General features: G+C 36.2%; 1 protein-coding gene across 9 annotated transcripts in view; it reads left to right on the top strand.

Annotated features, from left to right (window-relative positions):
* Positions 1–25,757, top strand: part of Dgkb (diacylglycerol kinase beta) — a 638,911-nt gene that overhangs the window by 352,307 nt on the left and 260,847 nt on the right. For all 9 annotated transcript variants that reach the window (XM_048415746.3, XM_085697733.2, XM_085697732.2 and 6 more), the window contains one exon: positions 7,063–7,127. In XM_048415746.3, coding sequence (XP_048271703.2) covers positions 7,063–7,127 — 65 coding nt within the window. The remainder of the gene's footprint in view (positions 1–7,062; positions 7,128–25,757) is intronic.

The raw sequence follows: 25,757 nt of genomic DNA, 5'->3' as shown, positions 1-25,757 counted from the left end.
GTCATTTTGAGATCTCTTATTTAAATCAATCATGCTATAAATAAAATTATCTTAAATATAAAGAATATAATCATGTTTGAACAGTATTCCTATAAAAAAGCTTGGATCTTTCAGGAAGTATGCCTTACAGATAGACAGAACATGACTGCCTATTATCTACATATAGACATGTATACTCAAGGTTCTGTTGTAGCTGTTCTGCTTGATGACTTATGATACAGAGTTCATAAATCAAATAAAGAAGGCTAATTACATGGATTATCAGGTAAAAGTACTTGCTACCAAGTCTTATGATCAGAATTCAAGCTCTGGACCCAACTGATGGAAGGAAAGAACCAACTGAATTTTCCTCTACCATGAAAACACACACATACACAAACATGAAAATAAATTAATATGTGTAAATATATTTAATCTTAATTTAACCATTTCACTCTAAACAGTATCTGATCCCTTATAAAATTAAGACAGTGAAACAAAAACTATGTGCTTTTCTTTTTCTTCAATGTGACATTAATACTCTAAGCTTTCATTTGTGCTGATAAATGTTCATATTCTTCCTGTGTATTCTCTGTTGGTTCTAATTCTGTTCAAATATACTGTTAAAGTCCCTAATTTGACGTAACACTCCATATGATGCCTCAAGTTCAGATACAATATAATGTCTTCTCCACATCTGGGATTTGTTCTCATTCCTATTTGTAGACAGAAAACTGAATTTCTGTATATTTTCCTTTTTAATAATATAATCAAGCAGAATATAACTCATCAGTACTGGATAATAAAAATCAACAGAAGTAAAAGAGTCCAAGAGAAGGCACAAGAAACAGAAAGCTAAGCATTCACCCATGTAGGAATTTTGTAAAAAACACTAAACTTGAAGCCATAATAGTTCCCCAGAGGACCTGGTGCAGACTGGTTCAGGTTCTCCACATGATGCCCCAATCTCTGAGATTCATCTGAGTTTGATCGTGTTGATTTAGCAGGCCTGTGTTCCTGGTGTAGTCCACTCCCTCTGGTTCTTACACTGTTTGTCTTCTCTTCCATGGGATTCCCTGGGCCCCAAGTAGAGAGATTTGATGGATACATCCAATTTCAGCATGTTCAGGCTGTTATCTCCATTATTTCATGATTTCATTTAGACTACCTAAATATATGTATATGTTTTACAAAGTTTTTACTATATTATATTCTCAAAATTTAGATGTCTCTCCCAGTATTCATTTCTCCATCCCTTTCTTCTTCCCTACTTCACTTGGTTCTCTCATTCTAGTTACCACCATACATACATAACTATTTTTTCTATTTCTCTTACTTAAATAGATCTACCTCTCCGTCAATGTCCCTTACTTTATACCCGACCTCTGCAGTTCTAGAGATTGCAGCTAGGTTATCACTGACGTAAGAGCAATTATCTACAGATAAATGCATACATAACATACTTTTATTTCTGGTTCTGGGTTACCTCACTCAGTATGATTTCTTCTAGATCTGTCTACTTACCTGTGAACTTAATGATTTTATTTTCAATGGCTAAGTAATATTCCATTACACAATCACATTTTCTTTATCCATTGAAGGACGTTTGGGTGGCTTGCAATTTCTGACTCTTAATAATAAATCAAGGTCAGATAAATACTTTAAACGTAACTATAACTCCTAGTGAAATAGCAGTCATTAAAAGTCTCTCCATCAAAAAAAGTGAAGAACCAGATGGTTGCAGTCCAGAATTTTATAAGACATTCAAAGAAGAGTTAATGTCAATACTCTTTGTTGAAATAATTCAACAAAATAGAAACAGAAGGAACACTATCAAATTCTTTTTTTGAGGCAACCATTATCTTGATACCCCAAACACATAAAGATCTAATAAAAAATGAGAATTAAAGATGAATTCCCCTGATAAATAAAGATAAAAAAAATTCTCAATAAAATACTTGTAAACTGAATCCCAAAGAACATTGAAAAGACCATACATTTCACTAGGTATACCTCTTCCCAGAGATGCAGGGATAGTTCTACATATTTTAATCAATAAATATAATCCACCACTTAAATCTTCAACATATTTAGCTATCATGGAAATGCAAGTCAAATCTATGTTTAGATTTCATCTTATATCTGTCAATATTGCTAGGATTGTAGAACAATTGACAACTCATGCTGGCAAGAACACAGAATAAGGAGAACAATCATCTATTGCTGCTGGGACTGCAAATTAATACAGCCACTCTTGAAATCAGTGTGGCAGTTTCTCTGAAAATGGGAATCCATCTACCTCATGATACAGTAATATTACACTGGGACATATACCAAAAGATGCTACATCCCACCACAGAGACACTTGCTCAACCATGTTCATTGCTGCTATTAATTATTTTCGTATCTTGTATTTTATTTCTTCTCCTTGATGTTCACTGTTATCTGTTTTACTTCCTCTACTCTCTTCTCCTCTGGATCCCAAATTATTGGTTACTCCTTACATAGTTGGCTCTCACCACCCAGATGGAATGCTGATGGTTTCCATGGTGTGGTCGTGCGTCTTTGCTGCCATCTTGACATACTTTGAAAAAGGCAAACTTAACTCAAGAATCGTCCCCATAAAATTGGCCTGTGGGAAGGTCTGTGAGACATTTTCTTAATTTTTAACTGATGCAGGGGGTTCTAATCCCTTGTGAGTAGTGAAGCCACTAGACAGGTGGGCTTAGACTGTCTAAGAAATCTAAGTTAATAAGCCATGGGAGCAAGTCAGTAAGCAGAGTTCCTCATGGTCTCTGCTTCATATACTACCTTCAGAATCCTGCCCTTTCTTCCTTCTGTGACAGATTGTAATCTGTCAGAATCTTATTCTCCCTAAGTTGTTTTCAGCAATGGTGTTTATAAGAGCAACTGAGAAATCAAGCTATAACACATGGAAATTTAATTGCATTTATTTTGAAAACTGAGCATTATGACATGCATACAGTTACTTGCCTGAGATCTTGAAAAAATAGACTAACCTATTACAGGTAGTATCACAGGTCCACACTCTCAGTATTTAAAACTATTTTTATTTGCATATTTGATGAAACTGTACAACACATTTGCAGTTATTACCAGATTAAGTGATTCAGTATTAGCCAAATTCAGACATAAATGTAATTTGTAGATCCTTTATTTAGACGTGAACTGAAAGAACACCATGATCATTTCAGATTGATATGAGAAAACAATGAAGCACACATCAGTGATGGACTAAGAAAGGATAATTTCAGATACGTGATACTGACCTAACATTTATTAATTCAAGATCTCAGGCAAGTGATGTGATTACGGTATTTCAGCTATTTAAATTCAATGATTGTATTCTTTATAATTTCTCCTATTTACATCTTGACCACAGTTTCCACTCACACCAAGCCTCCTGTTCCCTCCTTCCACCTCCCTTCTATCCCCAGACCCATAATTCCCTAGTTTCCCTTAAAAAATAGTAGGTCTCCAGGGATATCCATCGAAAATTACAATAAAACTAGGCACAAACCCTTAAATCAAGGCTGAACAAGGCAATCCAGTAGGAGGAAAAGTGTTCGACATGTAGGCAAAAGAGACAAAGACATCCCAGTTCCCACAACAACACCAAGCAAGCAACCATAAGGTATATGCAGAGGATGTCGATCAGACCTGTACAGGATCCATGTTCATCATTTCGATCTGTGTGATCCCCTATGAGCCTCTCTTAGCCACAGCTTCTTTATCTATTCTTCCATCAAGGGGCATTTAGGTTGTTTCCAGGTTTTGTCTATGACAAATAATACTGCTATGAACATAGTTAAGCACATGCCCTTGTGGTATGATTGAGAATCCTTTGGGTATATACACAAAAGTGGTATTACTAGGTCTTGGGGTAGATTGTTTCATAATTTTCTCATAAAATGACACACTGATATTCAAAGCGGTTATACAGGTTTGCATTCCCACCAAGTTACATATAATTCTTATTTCACATATAAGTGCCACTTTGTTCTATAACATGGTCACAGAAAAATCACATGACCATGACAAACTTCACTGAACTGCTCTAAATTGTGGGAAATTACAAAATTAAAAATAATGAAATGCTAATAGCAGTTTGCCCTCATACTATACAAAGTTGTCTCTCAGTTAAGGTAATTTGATTGCAACACTATAGATACAGAAATAACATTGTAGAAAAACATCAAAGAAAGAATAACTAAGATAGACGTGGCTAGAAGCTGAATATGCATTCATATACAAAAATTCTTTTATTTAATATGTACTTATACATGGATAACTACATCCATCCAAAAAGCACACTGAAACTACTGCTTAAATAAAACTGAACAGTAAATTCATTTTGCTTTAATGGAGTTGATATATTTACTTTTACTTCTTAAATTTAGCTTAAAATAAAATTAGCTTAAAATAAAGCTTTATAAGTTAAGGAAATAATGAAATCAACTTAAAAGCCAGAAAATATATACTTAAAAATTATGCAATATAATAAGCATGCTTTAGCATCAAATTTACTGTCAGCAATGTTCTAGCATGTCCTGAATCTCAGGAGCATCCTGACTAAATAAAATTTGCTGTGTGGAATCACTGCATTTCGTCTCCAGCACAACAGAGTGGATGTGTTTCCTCTAAACATAAGGAAGCTGTGGCTCTAGATACAAAGCCAATTTATTGAAAGACTCAATGGCCTGGAACTCAAAACCTGCTCTGAATTCAGTTATCTGAGCTCAGAAGGTGCAGGGAAGCTGATTTGAGTTGTTCCCTCAACATGGGGGCAGAATGGGTAAAATGAAAATGCCATGTTTGCATTTTCTTATTTTATTTCTCGTTAGAGCGTCATACGTATCTCTAAAATAATGGCTGCTGAGCAAGTTGGCAGCAGCTGGCAATATTCCTTCAGGCCCCTTGGGGCAGTGCCAGAGGTTCAGAGTCTCTAGCAAATTTGGGCTGAATTCTCATCCAAATGAACACCTGCTGCCATTGTCCAGTACCAGTCTTGCCCTCCCCAAGGCCAGCTCTCTTTGTGGTGGAATCCATTCATAGGGAAAAAGCCTGCCAGTGTTCCGCACTTATTTTTATTTCCCTCTCCTTTTACTAAGTGGTCAATTGCCTGAGTATCTTGGAGATGGAGATAATACTAAGTTTATCTTTGGCTTGCTGGCATGATAATCTTCTACATTAGTTTACTCAAATATATTCCTGTCTATTTAAATATCTTTTGGTTTCCATCTCCTCTTATTTCTATTTTTCTACCAAGCTTAAGTTGCTTTTTGAGGGCAAGATTTTTATTGCAAAAGTACTTACTTTACAGAAAATCACCCTACATGATTTGCAACAGGAAAAATACAAATAATTCAAGTAAAAACGAATTTAATGATGTTCTCCCAATGGGCCAGACGTGTCAACCATTCACTCTCTTAGTCCTTTATTTCTATTCTTTTGCTTTTGTGTAATTATTTGCTGAATTTTTGCAGTTAGTTGGTTTTTCAAGGTCATTTTACATTCAAGTAGGAATAAAGACAAACACTTTTTAAAAACAATTACTGATCAAAGAGCATACATATCACAGATAGCCAAGTTTAAGTTTCCATATAACTTTGCATTACCGTAAGATAGATAGGTAACCTAAAATGTTACTAAGACATATTATGTTTTATAAAATTGCTTCAAAATATACAAACTCTAAATTTAAAATGTCAGCTATGTTGTCCATGTTTTATTCTTGTTTTAAAATCATGTATTAGAAAATCAATTAATAGAGAATATTCTCAGTAATTCCTATCGTAAATGTTCTTTCAATACTCATCTATCTACAATTTTATACCCTTTTTTCTTGTGAAATAAATTCAGTTATTTGACAACTGCTAAAGTGTAAGATGTATCTAAATAGCTGCAGCTTGCTCTGTCTTGCAGAGAGAGCCTCCCTGCCATCTGCAGCCCTTGGTCCCTCTTGTTGGGCCTTGTGCTTTGTTATGCATGAGCAAACACATTCGCCTTTTCATTTCATTCATTAGACTTTTAATCCTTGATTAGTGTTTTCAAGATTCCCTCAAATACACAACTTCTTTATCTCTTTTGTGTTAGTTTTCTTTTTCTTTTGTCTTCACTCTGAAGCAAACTTAGAATTGAATCACAAAAGCTCTTTTCTATTAAGAAGCTTGGTAAATATATTAGTTTCTCATTTGAGTGATTAATCATGTGTAGCTGGAGAATGGGAGAGTATCTCCTTACTTGGAATAATAGGACTGTTTAATACTGGCCTAAATGATCTGTACTCCAAAATTTGGGTTACAGCCCTCCGCCAATCTCACACAAGCAGTGTGACTCTTGTCTTAGAGAGAACTGCTGAATTACCAAAAAGAAAGTGGTACCCATTAGGGCTCAGAACTGTTGTATTTAGCATCTGAGAGATGAGTTAGAATTGTCAAGATTTCTTTGTGGCCTTCTCTTTGCTGGCTTTCTCCATTACAGGAGATGGGGCAGAAAGCTATGTGCCTTATGAACAGTTATCAATCACACATCTGGGGCATGCTGAGCAAAGTCGGAAACCAAAGGTTACATTGCTTCACTGGGTCCCCAGCCTCTCACTGTCTTCTTACCCAGGGTTGATCTCCAAGGGTCGGGAACTTCTCTGCTTGATCATTTTCCCACTTAAGTCGTCCTTTTTAACTCTTGTTTAGAAATAGTTTCAACTGCTCTCTGACCTTATTATGACAAAATGTATGACTTTAAGCAGAATCTAAGCATGGAGACCAAACCAAAAATTAAAAGATACATACATTCAATAGAAATTAATTTCTTTTATAAATATAAGAAATAAAAAAATAAATAAATAAAATAAATAAATATAAGAAATATCTAGTTTTCACATGTTTTTATAATCATTCTTTCTTGGTTTTCACATGGGTAGTACATCTTTTTTTAATTTTAGAATATCTTCTTGTAAATAGCTTTGTAAAAACAGAATTGGTGAAAAAGTCTTATTTATTACTTTATAAATCTACAAGATAATAAAATCACAACTATCCCTCCCTCATTTCTGCTTTTTAGGATGCTTCCATTGCACACAGATTCCATATCATGAGAGAAAAACACCCAGAGAAATTCAACAGCCGGTAAGGCACCAACTGGTGGATTTTTAATGTTGATTGCTGTTGGTATATGTCGTTATAGACGATCACTATGTGGTGTACACCCCTTACATGAAAGGGTTGGATAAAGTTTAGTTTAGGTGTTCACATTTAGATAGAAGTATAAATAAATGTGTTTTCCTTCTTTGTTTTTCATGGTGCTACAATGCAGAATGGGTATCGTGTCTATTTCAATTTCATGTGCTTTTAAGTAAATATTTAAAGTATGTTGACAGTGAAAATAACACATACTACAAGCCTTTGCATGGCTTAGTATGTGGAGCTACTCATTCTCCATCCTATGGGAAAACACAGTTCTGGTTTGAGAATTTGATAACTGAGTAATCTTATATACACTGGTGTCTCAGTTTGCTATCCTTTGAACAACCATCCCATATTTGCTTCAAGTAATGCCAGTAAAAACCTCCTTTCCAACAACATCAACAGCAGAAATGTAGACCGTGACCTTTGTCCTTAATTGGAGAAACAGGAAAAACTTGGCCTCCCTAGGTTTTATTCTTAGGGGGAAAGTCGGCCTCTTTCCTAGAAAAATGGGAAAAAGTATTAAATTGCCTTCTGTTCTTATTATCCTCATTGTTACCTGATATTTCATAATATGAGAAGATCATAATCTTTATATCTGTGTGGACATTATATGAGTTTATATATTGTATTCAAAGTCAAGGACTCTGTTCTCTGTATTGGCTAAGTGGATCCTTAGCCATGAATACTGCATGTAATTTAGTCAATACATGTCTCTGTGCTAATTTCACCATACACTAATATTTGACATAATTTTCTTCTGTGAAAACAAATTTATAAAAATAAATGCTATAAAGATATATTTCAAAAGTTAAGTCTTTCTTAACTATAGACTTGAGGGTACAATTTACTGAATAATCTTAATAAAAAGGTCTCATGATTTGTCATATCCTAATTTTTAGTAGATTCATTTAAGGATTTTTGTAAAACAAATATTTTAATACCTCTAATGCCTTGAGTTGTTTCTTAGACTACAAATAATAAATTTTTGAGCATATAACAGTTTGTTTCTTCTCTCTTGGGTCAGAAAGCTGTAAGAATATTGTAAGGACAAAGGTCGCTGTCTACATTTCTGCTGTTGATGTTGGAAAGGTGGTTTTTACTGGCATTTACTTGAAGCAAATATGGGATGGTTGTTCAAGTCACCAGTGTATATAAGATCACTCAAAGTTCTTTTGTTGTGGTATGTTTATCCGGTTTCATGCTAAGGAAGTACTAGCTTTGAAAACAAGTTTGGCAGTGTTCCTTCCACGTTTGGAGAAGCAGTTTGAGGAGTATTGGTATGAGCACTTCTTGGCGTTTTAGAGGAATTCTGTGATACATCCATATGGCCTCAGGGAGTTCTTTCTGAGATGATTTTATTACTGCCTCAACTCATTGCTTATTATGGATCTCTTCGAGTATTTATATTTCTTTGATTTAATTTGGGGAAGTCATATGTTTCTAGAAATTTATTCATTTCCTATAAACTTTTAAAATTTGAATGTAAGTTTTAAAAGTACCTTTTACTTAAAAGATCTAGATCTACATGACTCCATCTAAAAACTTAGATTTAATAAAGCAGTAGGATAAATAAAAACATCGTACAAAAACCTATCCTTTGGACCACCATTCCTTATTAGCTACAAGTAAAAGCTGTTAAAAAAAGAAAGATAAACTAGGCAAAAAGGAAATCAGAGAGGAAATTAACCCTCGTGGTGGTTTCAAAATAAATAAATAAATCCATAGGAAATCTTTAACTGATGATGCAAATGCCTTCTAAGCAATAGAGAGAGAAAATAAGAAACCACTCGATGATGAAAAGACCTCCGACATTCACGGATTGGAAAAAATCGATTTTTAAAAGTATCCATATTACCTAACATATTACAATGCATAAATGCAATCTCTATCAAAATTACAAGACTGTTTCTACAGAATCAGGAGATACAATCGAAGATCTCAACCTGCCAAAGTAATCCTGGGAAGGAACAGCAATGTTGAAGGCACAGTGATGTCAGCTCTCTAACTATACTCTAGAGGTATATTTACAAAGCCAGAACAAATAAAGAATAGTGAACAAGCAAAAACAAATAAAGAGATATAAAAGAAAAATAGGAGCTCACAGAGTCTGAACCAAAAATATGTGAGCCTGTATGTAACCAACGTAGGCCCTCTACACACACACACACACGCACGCACACACACACACACTTCTTTGACAATTGTATAGCTTTGTCTACTTGTGGGACTCTTAACAATGGAATCGGGCTGTCCTTAAAGCTTTGACTGACTTTTGAGAACCTAATCCTCACACTGGGTTGTTTTGCCCAGCCTTACTACAAGGAAAGTGCTTGTTTTTATTGTGACTTGATATTCCATGCTTCATTGATGACCATGAAAGGCTTGAGCCTTTCTGAACAGAAATAGAGGATGAGTGGATGGGGACGGGTGGCAACGAGTGAGGGAAAATGCAGTAGGGATGTAAAAAAGACATGAATTAAACAAAAGGGTGAGTATAAGAAATGGTAAAATAACATAGTTAAATTTTGAAAAAAAAAAAAACAAAAAAGTTTATTGGAAAAAAAAAGTCTTCAACAGAAAATACTGGTAAGACTGGATTCTTCCCAAAGAACAATGATGTTAGTGCATAAGTCTCACTCTGCCCTCAGGTCAGCACGTCTATCATTGGAAAAACAAAGAATAAAATTGCTGGGAAAGATTTAAGGAATGACGAAATATTATTCACTGCTTATGAAAGCATAAACTGGAACAACCACTGTGCAAATTCATATGAATTTTTTCACCAGTCTAAATTTGCAACTGCCATATGACTCAGCTGTACCATTTTTGAGAATATACCAGAAAACTTCTGTGCTAACACACCATGTGACATACTTGCACATCTCCACTTATCGCTGAGTTGTTCATAGTGGCTAAGAAATGAAATCAGCATGGATGCCTATCAAGATATACATGGATAAAGATCATGTTATGCATATATACAATAGGAGTCTGTCCAGGCATGCAGAAAACTAACTCGTGACATTTTATGAAAACTAGATATAACTGGAGATTCTTATGTTAAACAAAGTAGGTTAAAGCCAAAAAGACAAATATTATGTTCTTATGTAAAGAAGATTCTGAACTTAAATGTATATGTGTGTACAAGACAGATGGATAAATACAAAGTAAAATTTTATATATATATATATATATATATATATATGGAGATGCCATTATGAAACCCATTCTTTGTATGCTAACTTCAGAACAATAAGGAAAGTAAAACAAAACAAAACAAAAATACCAAAAGGAAACAAATGCTCCACAAAAACAAACAAATAACCATGGAGCTCATTTTGTGTTGACTAACTCTTCCTGGGAATATGACCATCCCTGGGAGGTGTTTGAAAATGTTTTATACCTACCGCCCAACCTTCTGCTCAGTATGTTCAAGAGTCACTCCCGGTGCAGCGTGCACCAGCATGTCATTCCATTTCATTGTCAAGGGATATTAGATTGTATATGAGGGTTCTAGTCTCTCCGCATCTTTCTCAGAATCTTTGGTTTGTTATTTAACAATTTTAATATAAAAAGTGATATTTAATAAAAGCATTTGCTCATTCCTAATGACTGGAACATGTTTTTTTCACACATATATGAGCAACCCATATCCTGTTTGAGATCTACTATCTTTATAATTCTTTTGTCTATGTTAAATTTTTACTGTTGAATCATAAAATGGTTTTTAATCTTATATATGAGACATTAACAAATACATTATTTCCAAATTAAAAAAATCACACTGTGAGTTTTGCCACTTGATAATATACATTGCATATTCTGAAAACAATCCTAGTTGCTACTGTAGGTAAAAACTGCTTCCCAAGACAGAATATGTTTTCCTAAGTGTCAGCCCTGGGATGATTTATGTGTTTATAATAATATATTAAAAGAGGTATTGAAGAGGCTTCAAAGAAGCCCCCTTGAAGATGTAGTATGCTCTGCATTCCCTCCTATGCTCCATGCAGTAAAGAAAAACATTAAAGACTTAGAAAGACATCAGAACAGTGTATAGCATTATATAAGACATTGACTCCACACTACATTCAGGAAGGAGAAAACCAGAATGACGGTGTGAGAAATATATATGTAGAGTAACATTAAAGTGTTTATATTGAAATCAGATTTGATAGCCCATAGGTAAGACTGTCAACATTTGTGATCCCCCTCAAGTGTCAGGGTACAATGAATTACTTTTTAAAGAAAAATTTTATTCTTCTTAATAATAAAGGTTTGTATTGCTCATTTGTTTAAATTTTATTACAAATACAACTAATAATTTATGACATCTTCATTGCCTAATATGTGGTTAGATACTGTTTTCGTGTTGGAATGCCCTGATGATACTTTCAGATGGGAAACTTTATGGAAACTTCTTTGAAAATTTGTGTCATGAATAATCTTATTTATAAATAGATGCTAAGCTTTAGTTTACTTGAAACAAAGAATGAGATATGTAGTATCATCTATAATCGCATAATTTTTTTTTCATTTTATGATGAATTCAAAGAATTTTTATGATGAGTTCAAAGAATACTGGTATTGTTGGTCACTCTCTGTGATATGACAGCTGAAATCCTGGTTTTGGCCTGAAACAGGTCTAGATTTCTGGACAGACCCTATTGTTTTTGATTCCAGAGTGAGATGAGACAGAAAAAAAAATGGGCTGGCACATTAGTAGATGTTATTCTTGTCTACTTTGATAGGAACTCTGCAGATGTATAGGGTCTATGTGGTCTTTTTCTCTTCTTATGTGTTGGGAGGTATATTTGAAACACAACTGATAGAGATCATATCTACAGAATATGTATGGCCAACAGTCCATGAGATATGACCTTACTAGATGATTGACCAGCAGAATTTCCCAACCCAAGGATCATTCTTCATTCAACTTTTTCTCTCCACCTGGATCCTTCCCATTTCTAACCAACTCTTCCCTTCAGAAAAATTTTGGTTATAGATAGGAAAATTTGGATGTAGAGTCCAACCCCAAATGAAAGTTTAGAACCCACTCAATGCCCGCTGCCCTCATAGGCACTCAACCACTTCCTGAGTGCTCTCACCTTCCACTTCTTCAACTTCCGCTTACCCAGAGGAGGGAGCAGGTGTTTTGTTTTAAAATTCTAGTTCAAATAAGAACAAAAATGAGAAGGAGGAGGAAGAATAAAAGAAGGAGGTCTATTTCATATCTCTCCTGACTTTACAAACTTTTAATCTCAAATCCTTTAGCCACTTTTGCGCACTACAAAAAAAAATGTAGTGGGGAATTCAAGCTCTTATGGGGTCACAGAAAGCGTTTACTGCCTCAGTTACCTCTCCAGTCTATGATAACTCATCATTTATCTCAAAGGATGGCGTGTAAGGGATAACCAGAAGGTGCTGATTTGCTGCCCGAAGTAGTGACTAAATGTGCTCTTGCCTCTAAGGGATTCATAGACGACACTGTTGTTAGAGATCTCCACAGTGCCCCGAGGATAAGGGGCAGGAGCTCCTGTCACAGGCAGAGGAGCGAAACGTGAGCTTTGGAATGTTCATTGCTAGCTTTTCCTTTTTTAAATATTCAATTTTTACCATATATATCTACTCTTAAGTAGACTGCTTTTTCTGTAGTTTCAAAATTTTATTTGTGTATTTATTTCAGTTTTATTAGATTTCTTCAATCCAAAGATCAAAATTTTGAAAAATGTTGGTGAGTCCTAGATGCATAGATCTGAACATACAATTAAACAATGCTTTAAGGTAGGAATAATCTGTCTAGCTTCCGGTCAGTTAAGTACATGCATTCCTGCCTATAATTCTGTAGGTGGCTTTCACTTAAAGTACCAAACATTTAGGTAATTCTCTAAGTTCTATTACAAAAATTCAAAATATGACTGTCTTCTGAGAAGTTTTTGTGAGGAAGCAAATTATACATAAAACAATTGGATCTGTCAGGGCAGACATGGATTCCAACACTGAGGCAAGCTCAGTCATAGTTACTGACATATGTTCAAGGACTTGCAAATGAGTTCTTAGAAATGATGATAGTGACAGTGTCTCTGGTCAGAGCTCACTTCACAAGAACTTGTTTGCCACAAACGCCATGCTCCAGCATGCTCACCTTGAAATTCATATAATATGTGTGTGTGTGTGTGTGTGTGTGTGTGTGTGTGTGTCCATCATAGCTAACACTACATTTCTAAAATTAGCTTAAGGAAATTAATTTTCAATATATATATATATACATTCCTGCTCCCTATGCTTCTTACAGTAGAAATGGGAAGAATTTGGAAAGATAATGATTTTCTTGTGCTTAAAAAACGCTCTTTGCAAGGCTCATATCTTATTCCTTCCAAGTTCCTGGAGAGATCTAAGTTAACTGTTAAAATGTAACATGCTCTCTGTCTCCCTTAACTTTAAAATAAAACTGAAAGTATATAAAGACTTCTCAGATTTAGACTCAAGGAAAAATAGAGTTTGAAGTACACATGTTAATACAATTTAAAACCATATGTTACATAATATTGGTATTTGAAATATAAATATAACTTGTCTGTGAGTGCCTACAATCATTTTCAAGCTGTTGTGTTTCACAGATAGTTCACCTCTTCTGGTTATATTTAGAGTACTTTAAGTTCTTGTTTTTAAGGAAAGAACATTAATAATTGGTCACTAGCCACTCTAAAGTGTGTTTCCAAATATCTGATGATTGTGCAGCCCTATTTTTTTTAAAAAAATTTAAATACTAGGAGCAAAGATGACTGAATATTGACAATTATGGAATTGTCATGAAATTACATGAAATTACAAGTTGGGTGATATCATCTTTGCCAAAAGTTTTGGCTATATTTCAGGTGTTTTCATTCACTCGAGTTGATAGAATTAATTCACCTTCTTAATGCACTGTATCTAAAACCTCTTTCTTGGAGTGAATTAAAGGGATCAGCCAGGAAACACTATGATAAGTGAATATAATTGTTTTAGATCCACACTGAAACTTAAAAGTATTTGGTCTCTGATTTAATTCATGAGACATAGTTTTCTTCCTCCTCCTTCTCATTTTTGTTCTTATTTGAACTAGAATTTTAAAACAAAACATTCATTTGACAGGAACTAGAGTCACTTTAAGGACAAATCTCTGAGCATATCTGCAACAGATTTTCTAGACTAGGTTAATGAAGGTACAAGGATTCATACATAAATTTAAGTGACAGCATCCCAAGGGGTGTGCTCCCAGATTACTTACAAGGGAGAAAACTGGTCAATACCAGTTTTCATCTCTCTCTGCTTCTAAGTGTAAACTCAGTGTGACCAGCTACCTTCCCTTCTTTCCCCATCCTCCTGAGTCTTGAAGGACCATGTTCCCCTGAGCTGTCAATTAAAATCAATCCTTCCTCCTTACAATTGCTTCTTGGCAGGTATTGGGTTGCATTAATGAAGAAAGTAAATACTGTGGGAAAGGGATAATGGGAAGGAAACTGCTGCTGGAATGAATGTGATCATATTGGTTTTAAGATTTTGGAACTGGTTTGAGGGAAGAATACAGAAGATTTTGCAGCTGCAGGTAGACTAAAGAAGCCCTAAAATGCTGTAAATAGAAAGAACGTAAGAGGGAGACTGGGAAAGGCAAGCATGATGAACGAAATGTGACCATGAAGGCCTGACTCCTGCAATCAGAGAGAAGCAGGAATTTTGGGGGGAACAGCCATAGAGAACATTCCATTTATTTACTTACTAATTTATTTATTTAGTTAAATTTTTCTTAATTTTACAAGCCAATCCCAGTTCCCTCTCCCTCCTCCTCCAGCTCCCCCCACTTTCCTCCTACACCACCACCCATTCATTTCTCAGAGAGGGTGAGGACTCACACGGGGAGTCAATAAAGTCTATGACATCAATTGAGGCAGGACCAAGGCCCTTCTCACAGTATCTAGACTGAGCAATGTGTTCCTCCATAGGGAATGAGCTCCAAAAAGCCAGTTCATGCACTAGGGATGAATACTGGTTCCATGGTCACTGCCCAAGCCACAGCACTGCCACACAAATTCAGAAGGCCTAATGCAGTCCTATGCAGGATCCCCAACTGTCAGTCCAAAGTCAGTGAACTCCCACCAGCTCAGCTCAGCTGTTTCCGTGAGTTTACCCCATCATGATCCTGAGTCGCTTTGCTTCTACTATCACTGTTTCCTCTCTATAACTGGATTCCATGAGCTCAGCCTAGTGCTTAACTGTGGATCTCTGCACCTGCTTCCATCATTTACTGGATGAAGATTCTACAATGACAATTAAGGAAGTCATCAATGAATACAAGGGAAGGGCAGTTAAGGCACCCCCTTCACCATCACTTAGGTTCTTACCTTGGGTCATCCTTGTGGATTCCTGGGAATTTTCCTAGTAGGTTTTGCCCTAACCCCAAAATGGGTGCCTCTATCATGGTATCATTTCCTTGCTCTCCCTCTCTGCTCTTCCCCCAACTTGAACTTCCTAATACCTCCCATTGTCCTACCCCCTGTACATCTCCTCTTTCCCCTCCCCCTTCCCCCCCCCACTTGCACTTTACTCAGGATACCTTGTCTATTTCCCCTTCCCAGGGGATCCATGTATGTCTCTCTCAGGGTCCTACTTGTTTCCTCGCATCTGCCAGAGAAGAACTTAACAGAGACATAAAAGAACTAAGAGATGTTATGACTCAAATGGGTTTAACAAACACCAATAGAACATTTCACCCAAACCCAAAAATAGATACCTTCTTCTCAACACCTCATGGAACCTTCTTTAAAATGGACCACATACTCAGAAACAAAGCAAACCTCAACAGATACAAAAAAAAATTGGAATTATCCCCTGTATCTTATCAGATCACATGACTTAAGGTTAGAATTCAACAACAACACTAATTGCAAAAAGCCCCAAAAACTCATGGAAGTTGAACAGTGCTAAGCAGAATCACCACTGGCTCAAGGAAGAAATACAGAAAGAAATTAAAGACTGCCTAGAATTCACTAAAAATGAATGTAAATGCACAACATATCCAAACTTATGGGACACTTTGAAAGATTTGCCAAGAAGAAAGGTCCTAGCATTAAGTGCCTACATAAAAAACCTGAAGGCATCTCACAACTCTAGAGAAAAAGAAGCAGCTCACCCAGGAGTGGAAGACAGGACATAATCAAGTTGAGAGTTGAAATCAATAAAATAGAAACAAAGTCAACAATACAAAGAATCAATTGAACAAAGATTTGGTTCTTTGAGAAAATCAACAAGATAGACAAACATGTATCCAAACTAATCAAAAGACATAGAGAGAAAATCCAAATTAACAAAATCAGAAATGGAAAGAGGGACATAACAACAGACAGGGAGGAAATTCAGAAAATTATCAGGTTGTACTTCAAAAACCTGTACTCCACAAAATTGGAAAATTTAAAGGAAATGGAAAATTTTCTGTACATATACAACTTATCAAAATTAACTCAATACTAAATAAATAATTTCAATAAACCTATAGTCCCTAAGGAAAGAGAAGCATTCATCAAAAGTCTCCCAATCAAAATAAGCCAGGGTCAGATGGTTTAAACACAGAATTCTACCAGAATTTCAAAGAAGAGATAATATCAATACTTTTCAAATTTTTCCACACAATAGGAACAGAAAAACCATTGCCAAACTCTTTTAACAAAGCTACAGTTATCCTGATACCCAAACCACACAAAGATGCAACTAAGAAAGAGAATTATAGACCAATCTCCCTCATGAACATTGATGTGAAAAATGTCCAATAAAATAATGGCAAACAGAATTCAAGAACCTGTCATAAAAGTCTTCCACCATGATCAAGTAGGTTTTATCCCAGAGATCCAGGGATGGTTCATCTACAAAATTCTGTCAATGTAATCCACCATATAAGAAAACTGAAAGAAAAAAAAATCACATGGCTATCTTGTTAGATGCTGAAAACACCTTCAACAAAATTCATCATCCCTTCCTGATAAAAGAACATAAGGAACATACCTAAACATAATAAAGGTAAAATACAGCAAGCCATTGCCAACATCAAACTAAATGGAGAGAAACTCAAAGTGATTCCACCAAAACCAGGAACAAGACAAGGCTGCCCACTCTCTCGATACCTATTTGATATGGTATTCCAAGTTCCAGCTAGAGCAATAAGACAACAAACAGAGGTCAAGGGAATACAAATTGGAAAGAAAAAAACTCAAACTCTGACTCTTTGCAGACATGATGGCACTCATAAGTGACCTGAAAAGTTCTACAAGGGAAATCCTACAGCTGAAAACACCTTCAGTATATGTGGCAGGATACAAGATTGACTCAAAAACATCAGTAGACTTTAGGTGGTAAATGACAGAGGACATTATTTTGTATAAATTGAAAAGAATCTAGCTGCATTCTGCCTATATCTGCAGACCATGAATGAAACTGAACTCAAAAGTAATGGCTTCATTTATTTGGTGGAAAAGTTTCAAGATGAGAGGGCATTCGGGTTCAAACCAAGTTTTTGCCTACTGCTGTCACCCAGATCTACAGTGAGAGAGTGCAAAGGTCAGTAGAAAGAGTTGAAAAATGTGCAGCTCAGCAAGGAAAGTATTTAAGTCACCCAAGTGGTGGTCTTTAAAGCCATTGTAGTTGTTAAAGAACTTACTTAGCACCATTGAAGGGATAGCTGGAGCTCTGTCCTGTGACAGCAAAAAAGATGCGCTGAGGAGAAGACCTAAACCCTGGAAGCCTGCATCTTGTGATATTCCAAGTTCTGTGAAAGGAGAGAACCTAACAAAGAACACCACTGCAGGGGGTCTCTAGTGAAACTACCCAGAGCAGCATTTCCCAGAGATTGGTTCAACTTTGGTCCAGTGAACCAGGCTATGCCGCAAGCTGGAGGCAGAATTCATTAATGTAATGGGTGTTTACTGTTTTTGCAGGCATCAAATATAAATGGATCATAAGCTCTTTCTCCATAATATCAGAGAGGCATTAACACTTTCAATGAGTGGCAGGGTTAGAATACCTACACTGCAGGCCTAAGAGACAACTGTATAAAACACTTACAAGGAAACCTGGGATTTGTAGAACATTTAGGGGACAGATATCATCACATGTCTGCCAAGGAAAGATACCAGCACAGATTGATGTACCCCAAGAGATAGGCTATGTATGCTTTAGGCAACAAAGATAGTAATATGGGTCTACCTATGTCCTTTGGAGTCCAGACAATTCTGTCATAAGTCCCAGGTACCTGACTGAGAGCTCCAAGCATTTGTTGATTTCACAGTTGGGTTTCTTCTTTGCTTTGGTCTGATCTTTTCTTCATTTGCTTCTCTTCCTTTTGGGATGAGGATGTTTACTTTGTGCATCTGTATGTTGGAAAGTTGAAACTGACTTCTTATTGTGCAGGAACTCAGTGAAGAGGCTGCCTGAGTATTAGAAGACACTCTGTGTTTCAATTTTAACAGTGTTGGAATTCTTTATGGATATTTGAAGTAGAACTGGAGAGAGTTTGCTTTAGGAGATGAAGCTATGGTTGACACTTAGAGCTTAAACATCATACAGGGAAGTATCAGGTTGACAAGTAATGAGCCTATGAGATTGACTATCAATTTGATGAGAACCGCAATCAACTTGGAGACAAATCCCTGGGAATATCTGTGAAGGATTTCTACATTAGTTAAATAAAGTGAGAAGACTAAGCTTTGGTAGCTTGATTTCTCCGGTGAAGCTGTCAGACTGTCGAAAACAGAGGAAGACAGTTGAGGGTGAGCCCTCAGTACTTTCTTGGTGTAGGATGTGTTGCTTTCATTGGTTGAATAAAGAGACTGCCTTGGCCTTTTGATAGGGCAGAAACTTAGGTAGGCGGGAAAGAGAACTAGATGCTGGGAAGAAGAGCAGAGACAGGCAGATGCCATGCTTCTCCTGCCCAAGACGGACACTGGTTAGACTCATGCCAGTAAGCCCTGACCTCATGGTGAACACAGATTAATAGAAATGGGTTAATCAAGATGTGAAAGTTGGCCAAAAAGGGGTTAGAGCTAATGGGTCAGGGGGTGTTTAAAGGAGTACAGTTTCTGTGTAATTATTTCAGGATTAAGCTAGCCAGGCAGCGGGACACAGCCCGCTCCACCTACTACACTTTCTGCTTCCTGACTCAGTACGACCAGCTGTATTACCTTCTTGCTGATAAGCCTTCCCTACCTTGAAGGACTGGATTCCCTTGTAGAATAAAGTAAAGAAACTTTTCCTCCCTTAATTTGCATCTTGTCAGGAATTATGTCACGGCATCAAGGTGAAGGAGCTCTACACATTTATAAATTAGTTTGGCCTTTTCATTTTCCAATTAGTTGGCTAGCCATGTGTAATTATCACCCATACATTAAGGCTTACTGGGTACTATATCCATGTACAAAGTATCATCCCCTATGTGTTATACGTATACATCTATGTATGTATATATTCATTTTGTAAATTGAATAGCATGCAGTATTCATTTATTTCTTAAAGTCAGCCAAATTCATCTCTAAATAAATGTTGTCTGTCTGAAAAGATATATTATTGAAACAGTATTTTATTAGTCAAAATAAATAGCTCATAAATCATACTTATTGATTTTTAAAATACCAACAGCCACACATTCTTTGAACTGTGTGGATAATGTTTATCTGGTCTTAACTGAGAATGGACATTATTCTGTATATTTTATATTCCATTAACTATGGGAAATTATAATGTACAAGATAAGGAGAAGCAAAAAAATCTATCCATTCTTAAACTTTCCTCTTTGTTGTAATAGTAAAAGTAGAAAGAAAAATAATAAAATAGATGATTATTGTTTATTTTTCACTAATTAATCAACCAATACATTTTCCCATCCCCATAACACTTTCCCCTCCCCCCTCTCCTTTCAGTCCCTCCCTCTAATCCCTCTCATCCACTCTCTCTCCCTTCCCTGCTGAGAAGTTCAGTCCTCCCCGGACATCAGGCAGCCACACCATATCAAGCTACTGTAAGACTAGGCACCTCCTTTGCTATGAAGGCTGGGTAAGGCAGGAGGAGGAAAGAGTCCCAAGAGCAGGCAACAGAGTCAGAGATAGCCCCAGCTCCCTCGAGCAGGACACCCACAAGAGGACCAAATCATGCAATGGCAACACATGTAGAGGGCCCAGTTCAAAAGCCTTGAATGCATTATTACTTATCTAAACATAAAAAAATCTAGTTGAGACTTTCTGATGAAATATGAAGTTGAAAGTAAAGAAAGGCTTTAGTGAGTTGGAGAGTAACTTGGTGTTACAGTGTACCCACTTAGCATGTTCACAGCCAGCACCAACATGTCATCCATCACACTAGAAAAACGTTTTAGTCATGTCAATCTGATGTAGCACAATCAAGCAATTCTGTTCTGTAAAGCATCATTGAGAAGTTGTTTGTCTGACTTTAATTAATTAAATTTTGAAGCACCAAAGAGATATTCAAGTTTTTTGTTTATATCTTGGTTCTAAATATTTATTTATTTAGAATTGACTTTTGCATTGCTATATGTGCACTACATTCAAAATAAAATAAGTGAGAATAAAAAGAAATCTATTTCTTATGTATTTTGTAAAGTATTTTGCGTCTACATTTTCTGCCTACTGTTCTTTAAAAAACATACATACTCATTTTCCACCTGATTTGGCGTGAGTGCTTAATTTTCTCCTCCATTCAAAATTCACTGAACGTGTCTCAGAAAAGAGACATTATTATTAAATCAGTTTTTCTAGATGTATCATATCTTCTTTGCAATCAGCGAAAAATACTTGAGTAGATACATAAATGATTAATTTATACAGTGATATGGGCATATTATGCTGCATGGATACATATTTTCCATGCACATATTTCCTAAAAAATTCTACTTTCATATCATTATACTTATGCAACAATTATCATGATTATTCTACTTCTAATATAATACTCTTAAGATAGCTTATAAACCATGCCATTCTTTTCATAGGTTTTCATTTGTGTATTGAAAGTACAGATATGGTGTTTGAATTGAACAAATAAAAACACGATTTTTTTTTTGTGTGTAGACCCCTGCACACAAAGGTCAGTGGGTTCTGCTTCTCCTGCGGTCCTCATTATTATTTGCTAAAGTCATTGCCTTCACAAACTTCACCATCCTTGGTTTTGAACAACTTGTTTGAGAGGTAGCTGCTTTGATAGAGTCTGTGAGCTCTCGGGGATGAATAATGATAAAATTTAGTAATTTCATCCTTCTTTGTTTCTTGACCTAAATACTCTTCTTTTCCCCATTAACATCTTTCTTCTTTTCACCGAAGTACACCAAGAAAGATGAGTGAATATTCTGGATTTAGATAATATGTTGCTATTGGTTGTCATCCAACTAAGTGGTGAGTCCGTAGAATCCTCAAATTAATAGGAATCTGAACTTTAGGTTATGGAGAGAAATTTGTCAGAGATTTCAAGAAAGAAATTGACCATAGGTGACCCTACATTGACACTGTACAGAAGAAAACTAGGTTGTGAACTCCCAAGTTTAGGTATATACATTAAAGTAATGGTTGTATATACTTCTACATCCTTAATATACATTTTAAGTTGAGTTAAAAAATTATTATGGTTTCTGTTTACAGGAAACTTAGATTTCATTTGTATGGTTTCTATACAAATATTTTAAATATTTTTCATTGATTTTCATGTACTATTTTTAGGGTTTATATTTGATCTTACATAACTTCCATGTGATCTTTTCAAATATTTTATGTTTACACTTCCTAAGAAAATTAAACATGGAGATGAGCTTTAAAAACAGAAATAGCTAATTCAGAGACCTCCTCCTAAAATCCACAAGAATTATCTAAATATTTTTTTACAAGGAAGATGCTTAACTACTAAAAGTCGTTTTTGACAAATAAATCTACTTGGCAGTATACCTTCTATACCTAAGATGAAATATTGAAAAATAGTTATCGAATGAAAACACAAAGTAAACACACATTTTTCCTAACAGTCTGACAGCACACTTATGTAAAAATATATACAAAATCATATGCTATAAATGCAAATTTTATCCTTAAATATAAATTATTCTGTAGTAAATTAAAAGCTAAAGCTAACTTGAGCAGCAGTTAAAAATCCTTTTTTTTTTAATTTGGCCATGACCCTTAACCTAATTTATCAAGTAGTTCTTATACTAAAATCCCAGAACTCTGTCCTTGTGTTCTGACCTACCCTGTAGGTTAGCTTCAGTTGAGTTCTAACAAGATCACATGGTGTTCCTGGCATACAAGAGCTTCTCTAAATTAATACACAAGGAACAACCGGCTCTGGGAAACAAGCACACTTCTTTGATTGATGTCGATGGCAATATTTTTTTTTCTCTTGTTCATGGGTAATCTAGAGCCAGCACTTACAATTTAATTGATTAGATTCATTTTTTATTTTCTTAGAGTATATAATCTTGGTGTTATCACAGTAAGTTGATTTGACATGAAGTGCACTTAATTTCTTGTGTCTAGATGCATGGGGATTCATGATATATTCAATAATATAATGAAAGTGTCTTGTAACTTTTCAGGACTCAGACCAATCGATACTTCATAGAAATTTTCCCCGGGAACAATTTGAAGACCCCTCCTGTAATGTTTCTTTACAGGATATATTAAATATAAAATAGGTCTATCTTGAACTATTTCCAAAGAGGTTAATCACCTCATTATAAGGTAATCTTACCTAGAAAGTAATCCCCTGCCATGGTTAATTGGAACCAATTAGGTGCTCTTGGCTGCTTCTGGCTGCACCTAAGCACTAATTACTTATACTTTCTGTTAAAGAAAATGTGGTTATGTGGCATGTCCAGCATCGCTTTCTCTCTGCACAAACATAATTCTGAAATATTAACTTAGAACGGCTGTTTCTCTTGTGGAAAACTAGAGATTCCCTCATGGAAATTGTTCTTTGAGAAGAAAAGTACTCGCATGTAGAGAATTTTCAATTCGCATTTTCTTCTCTGGATTTTACATGAACAACAGGTACATTAAGTAGAAGATCTAACCCAGGCAACCCCGATGCTTCTCTGGACTGAGGGCAATTAGTCCTAAACTGTAAAGAAGACATTTTCTTAATGGTTCAAGTGTCTGGGAAGATTAAGAAAGCAATAACTATAAAGCTTCAACTTGCTGTGGCATTTTTCAAATTCTCAGAACTGCCTTCCAACTCTGCCCTTCGGTAAGAATGTTTAAGTCGTGATTACCAAATATGAAATGGCCAATATGTTTTAGCAATCACTGTTTATGACCTTACTTGCTTCACACTAAAACTTCTGCCATCTAGCTCATCCGTTTTATTCTTAGGACACTCAAATTCACCCAGCCTTTCTCTTCCTCCTTCTTTGATTGTCACTTGAGAACTTGAGTTAGTCTCCAGGGCCACACTTGTAATCATGATAGACTGACTGTAAGAAGTAGAAACTCAGACAGGGATAGGGCAGCAGCCCCTGCTCAGAAACTGCTGGGTACTCATGCCCAGGAGATGGAAGTCCAGTAGATCCGTCTATCCTGCAGTGGCAAAAGGCCTAAAGAAAACAGCAAATATTTATTTTTGCCTTGGGTATATAACAGATGATGGATGGCTTGAGTTGTTGCATCGTTGGTAGAGATTCTGGTTAGCAGGCATAGAGCCATGAATGTGATCTATATCCACCAAATAAAACTAGGTGTCATGGTACACATATGTAATCTCTCAATCTCTCAACTTGGGAGTTGAAAGCAGGGGGATCATAGATCAAGCTCATACTCAACTACACAAGAATTCAATATGTGTGTGTGTGTGTGTGTGTGTTTGTGTATGTGTGTGCATAGATAAATAGATAGATAGATAGATATGCCTTTGTTCATGGAGTCATAGGACACAGCAGATTTTATGCAGCAAGGATAAAGAAATACATCTGTGGAAGAAAATGATTGTTACCTTCTTAGCAACTGATGAGAGCCAGAGTAGAAAAGCAGGAGAATGGCCACAGAAGCGTGGACACGCAGGGCGGATGGAAGCAGTGTCAACCGACAGATCAAAGCAGAGGAAAGGTTGCACTTCGGGTGAAGAGGCTGATGAGGAGTCCAAGTCCATGACTGTTGACTATGAGATAGAGAGCACCATCCAGGCCAATGCCGTGGACCCCAGAGCTTATTGAACAGTCATTAGGTGACCTGCCTGCTGGAGCCGATCGGCTGCTGCCATAAAGGGATCACTTTGGTTCCATTATTTGCAAACTTGGAATGACTCCAAGTAGCATGGCTCAGCTTACTTAACTGAAGTTGGTTATTTAAAATGCAATAAATGTATTGCATTTGAGATACTAATTTAAAATCGTTGCCAAATTATATATCTTTTCAGGAAAATTATTAAGCATACTTTGTGATTATTCATTTTAAATCGATATATCAAAAACAATGTATTAGAATTGTTTTGTTATAATATATTTAACAGAATTTCTTATTATGAAAGAGTAACAATTTATCATTTTTTTCTGTTATTTTAAGATAAGTTATGTAGGAGTGTAATTTTATTGTGATTTCCAAAGTGTATTTGTGCATAAATTTTGGAATTCAATATAAAATATGTATTATTAGTATGTTTCCCAATATGTGAAAGGGGGGAGAGGGAGAAAATTAGGAAAGAAGGAAGAAAAGAAGAGTGGAGGGAAGGCAGGGAGGAAGAAAGGGAGGAAGGAAGGGAGGAAGGGAGGGAGGGAGGGAGGAAGGAAGAGAGGAAGGGAGGGAGGGAGGGAGGAAGGAAGGAAGGAAGAGAGGAAGGGAGGGAGGGAGGGAGGAAGGAAGGAAGGGAGGAAGAAAGAAAGGGAGGGAGGGAGGGAGAGAGGGAGGGAGGGAGGGAGGGAGGGAGGAAGGAAGAAAGGAATTCACCTTTTCTAAATCTAAAAGATTTTTGAATACGTTGACGAAGTTATAGAATCAAGCCAGCAGAGGGCGCGAGCGTACTCAGCCTTGCTGCAGCTCTGCCTTCCAGAGAAGGTTGGATGAATCCTTGCTGAATATGTTCACTGCCAAAGTCGTTGTTTGGTTGTTGCTTTGCCAGGATTTAGATTATTTACATCACTAGTCCTTCTCATGTGGAAGCATGCATCACTTCTAACGAAGTGTAATCTGAGTTGTGTTTGAATGGCAGCCAGTGCGCTCGAGAGTCCCTGTAAAAGGCCGAAGCCTCAGCAGTGTGCAGCGGGAGGTCAAAGGACATCAGTGCGCCTCATCCCACTGACTAATTAAAAAGCTTTGATCACCCAGGATGAACAAACCCAGCCGTAACCCTATGCGGAAGGGCCTTTGCTACAGTCAAACTAAAAGTCACTGGGTTGATACTCTACTAACTAAAGACAAGCCAAAATGCCTGAGATGATTTTCTAGTGGGAATGGAGGCTTTTCTTTAAAAATGTTCCTTCTTTTTTATAAGTAAATACATGGAGAAAGTAAACATATCATGGCCTTCCTGTGACACACTACACAGCTGATTTTGTGTGTAAACATC

The sequence above is a fragment of the Myodes glareolus genome, chromosome 11 (assembly GCF_982192425.1).
Source record: "Myodes glareolus chromosome 11, mMyoGla1.1, whole genome shotgun sequence".
In the NCBI taxonomy this organism is placed as follows: domain Eukaryota; kingdom Metazoa; phylum Chordata; class Mammalia; order Rodentia; family Cricetidae; genus Myodes; species Myodes glareolus.
The sequence above is the reverse complement of the archived record's forward strand: the minus strand, read 5'-3'. Positions and strand labels throughout refer to the sequence as shown.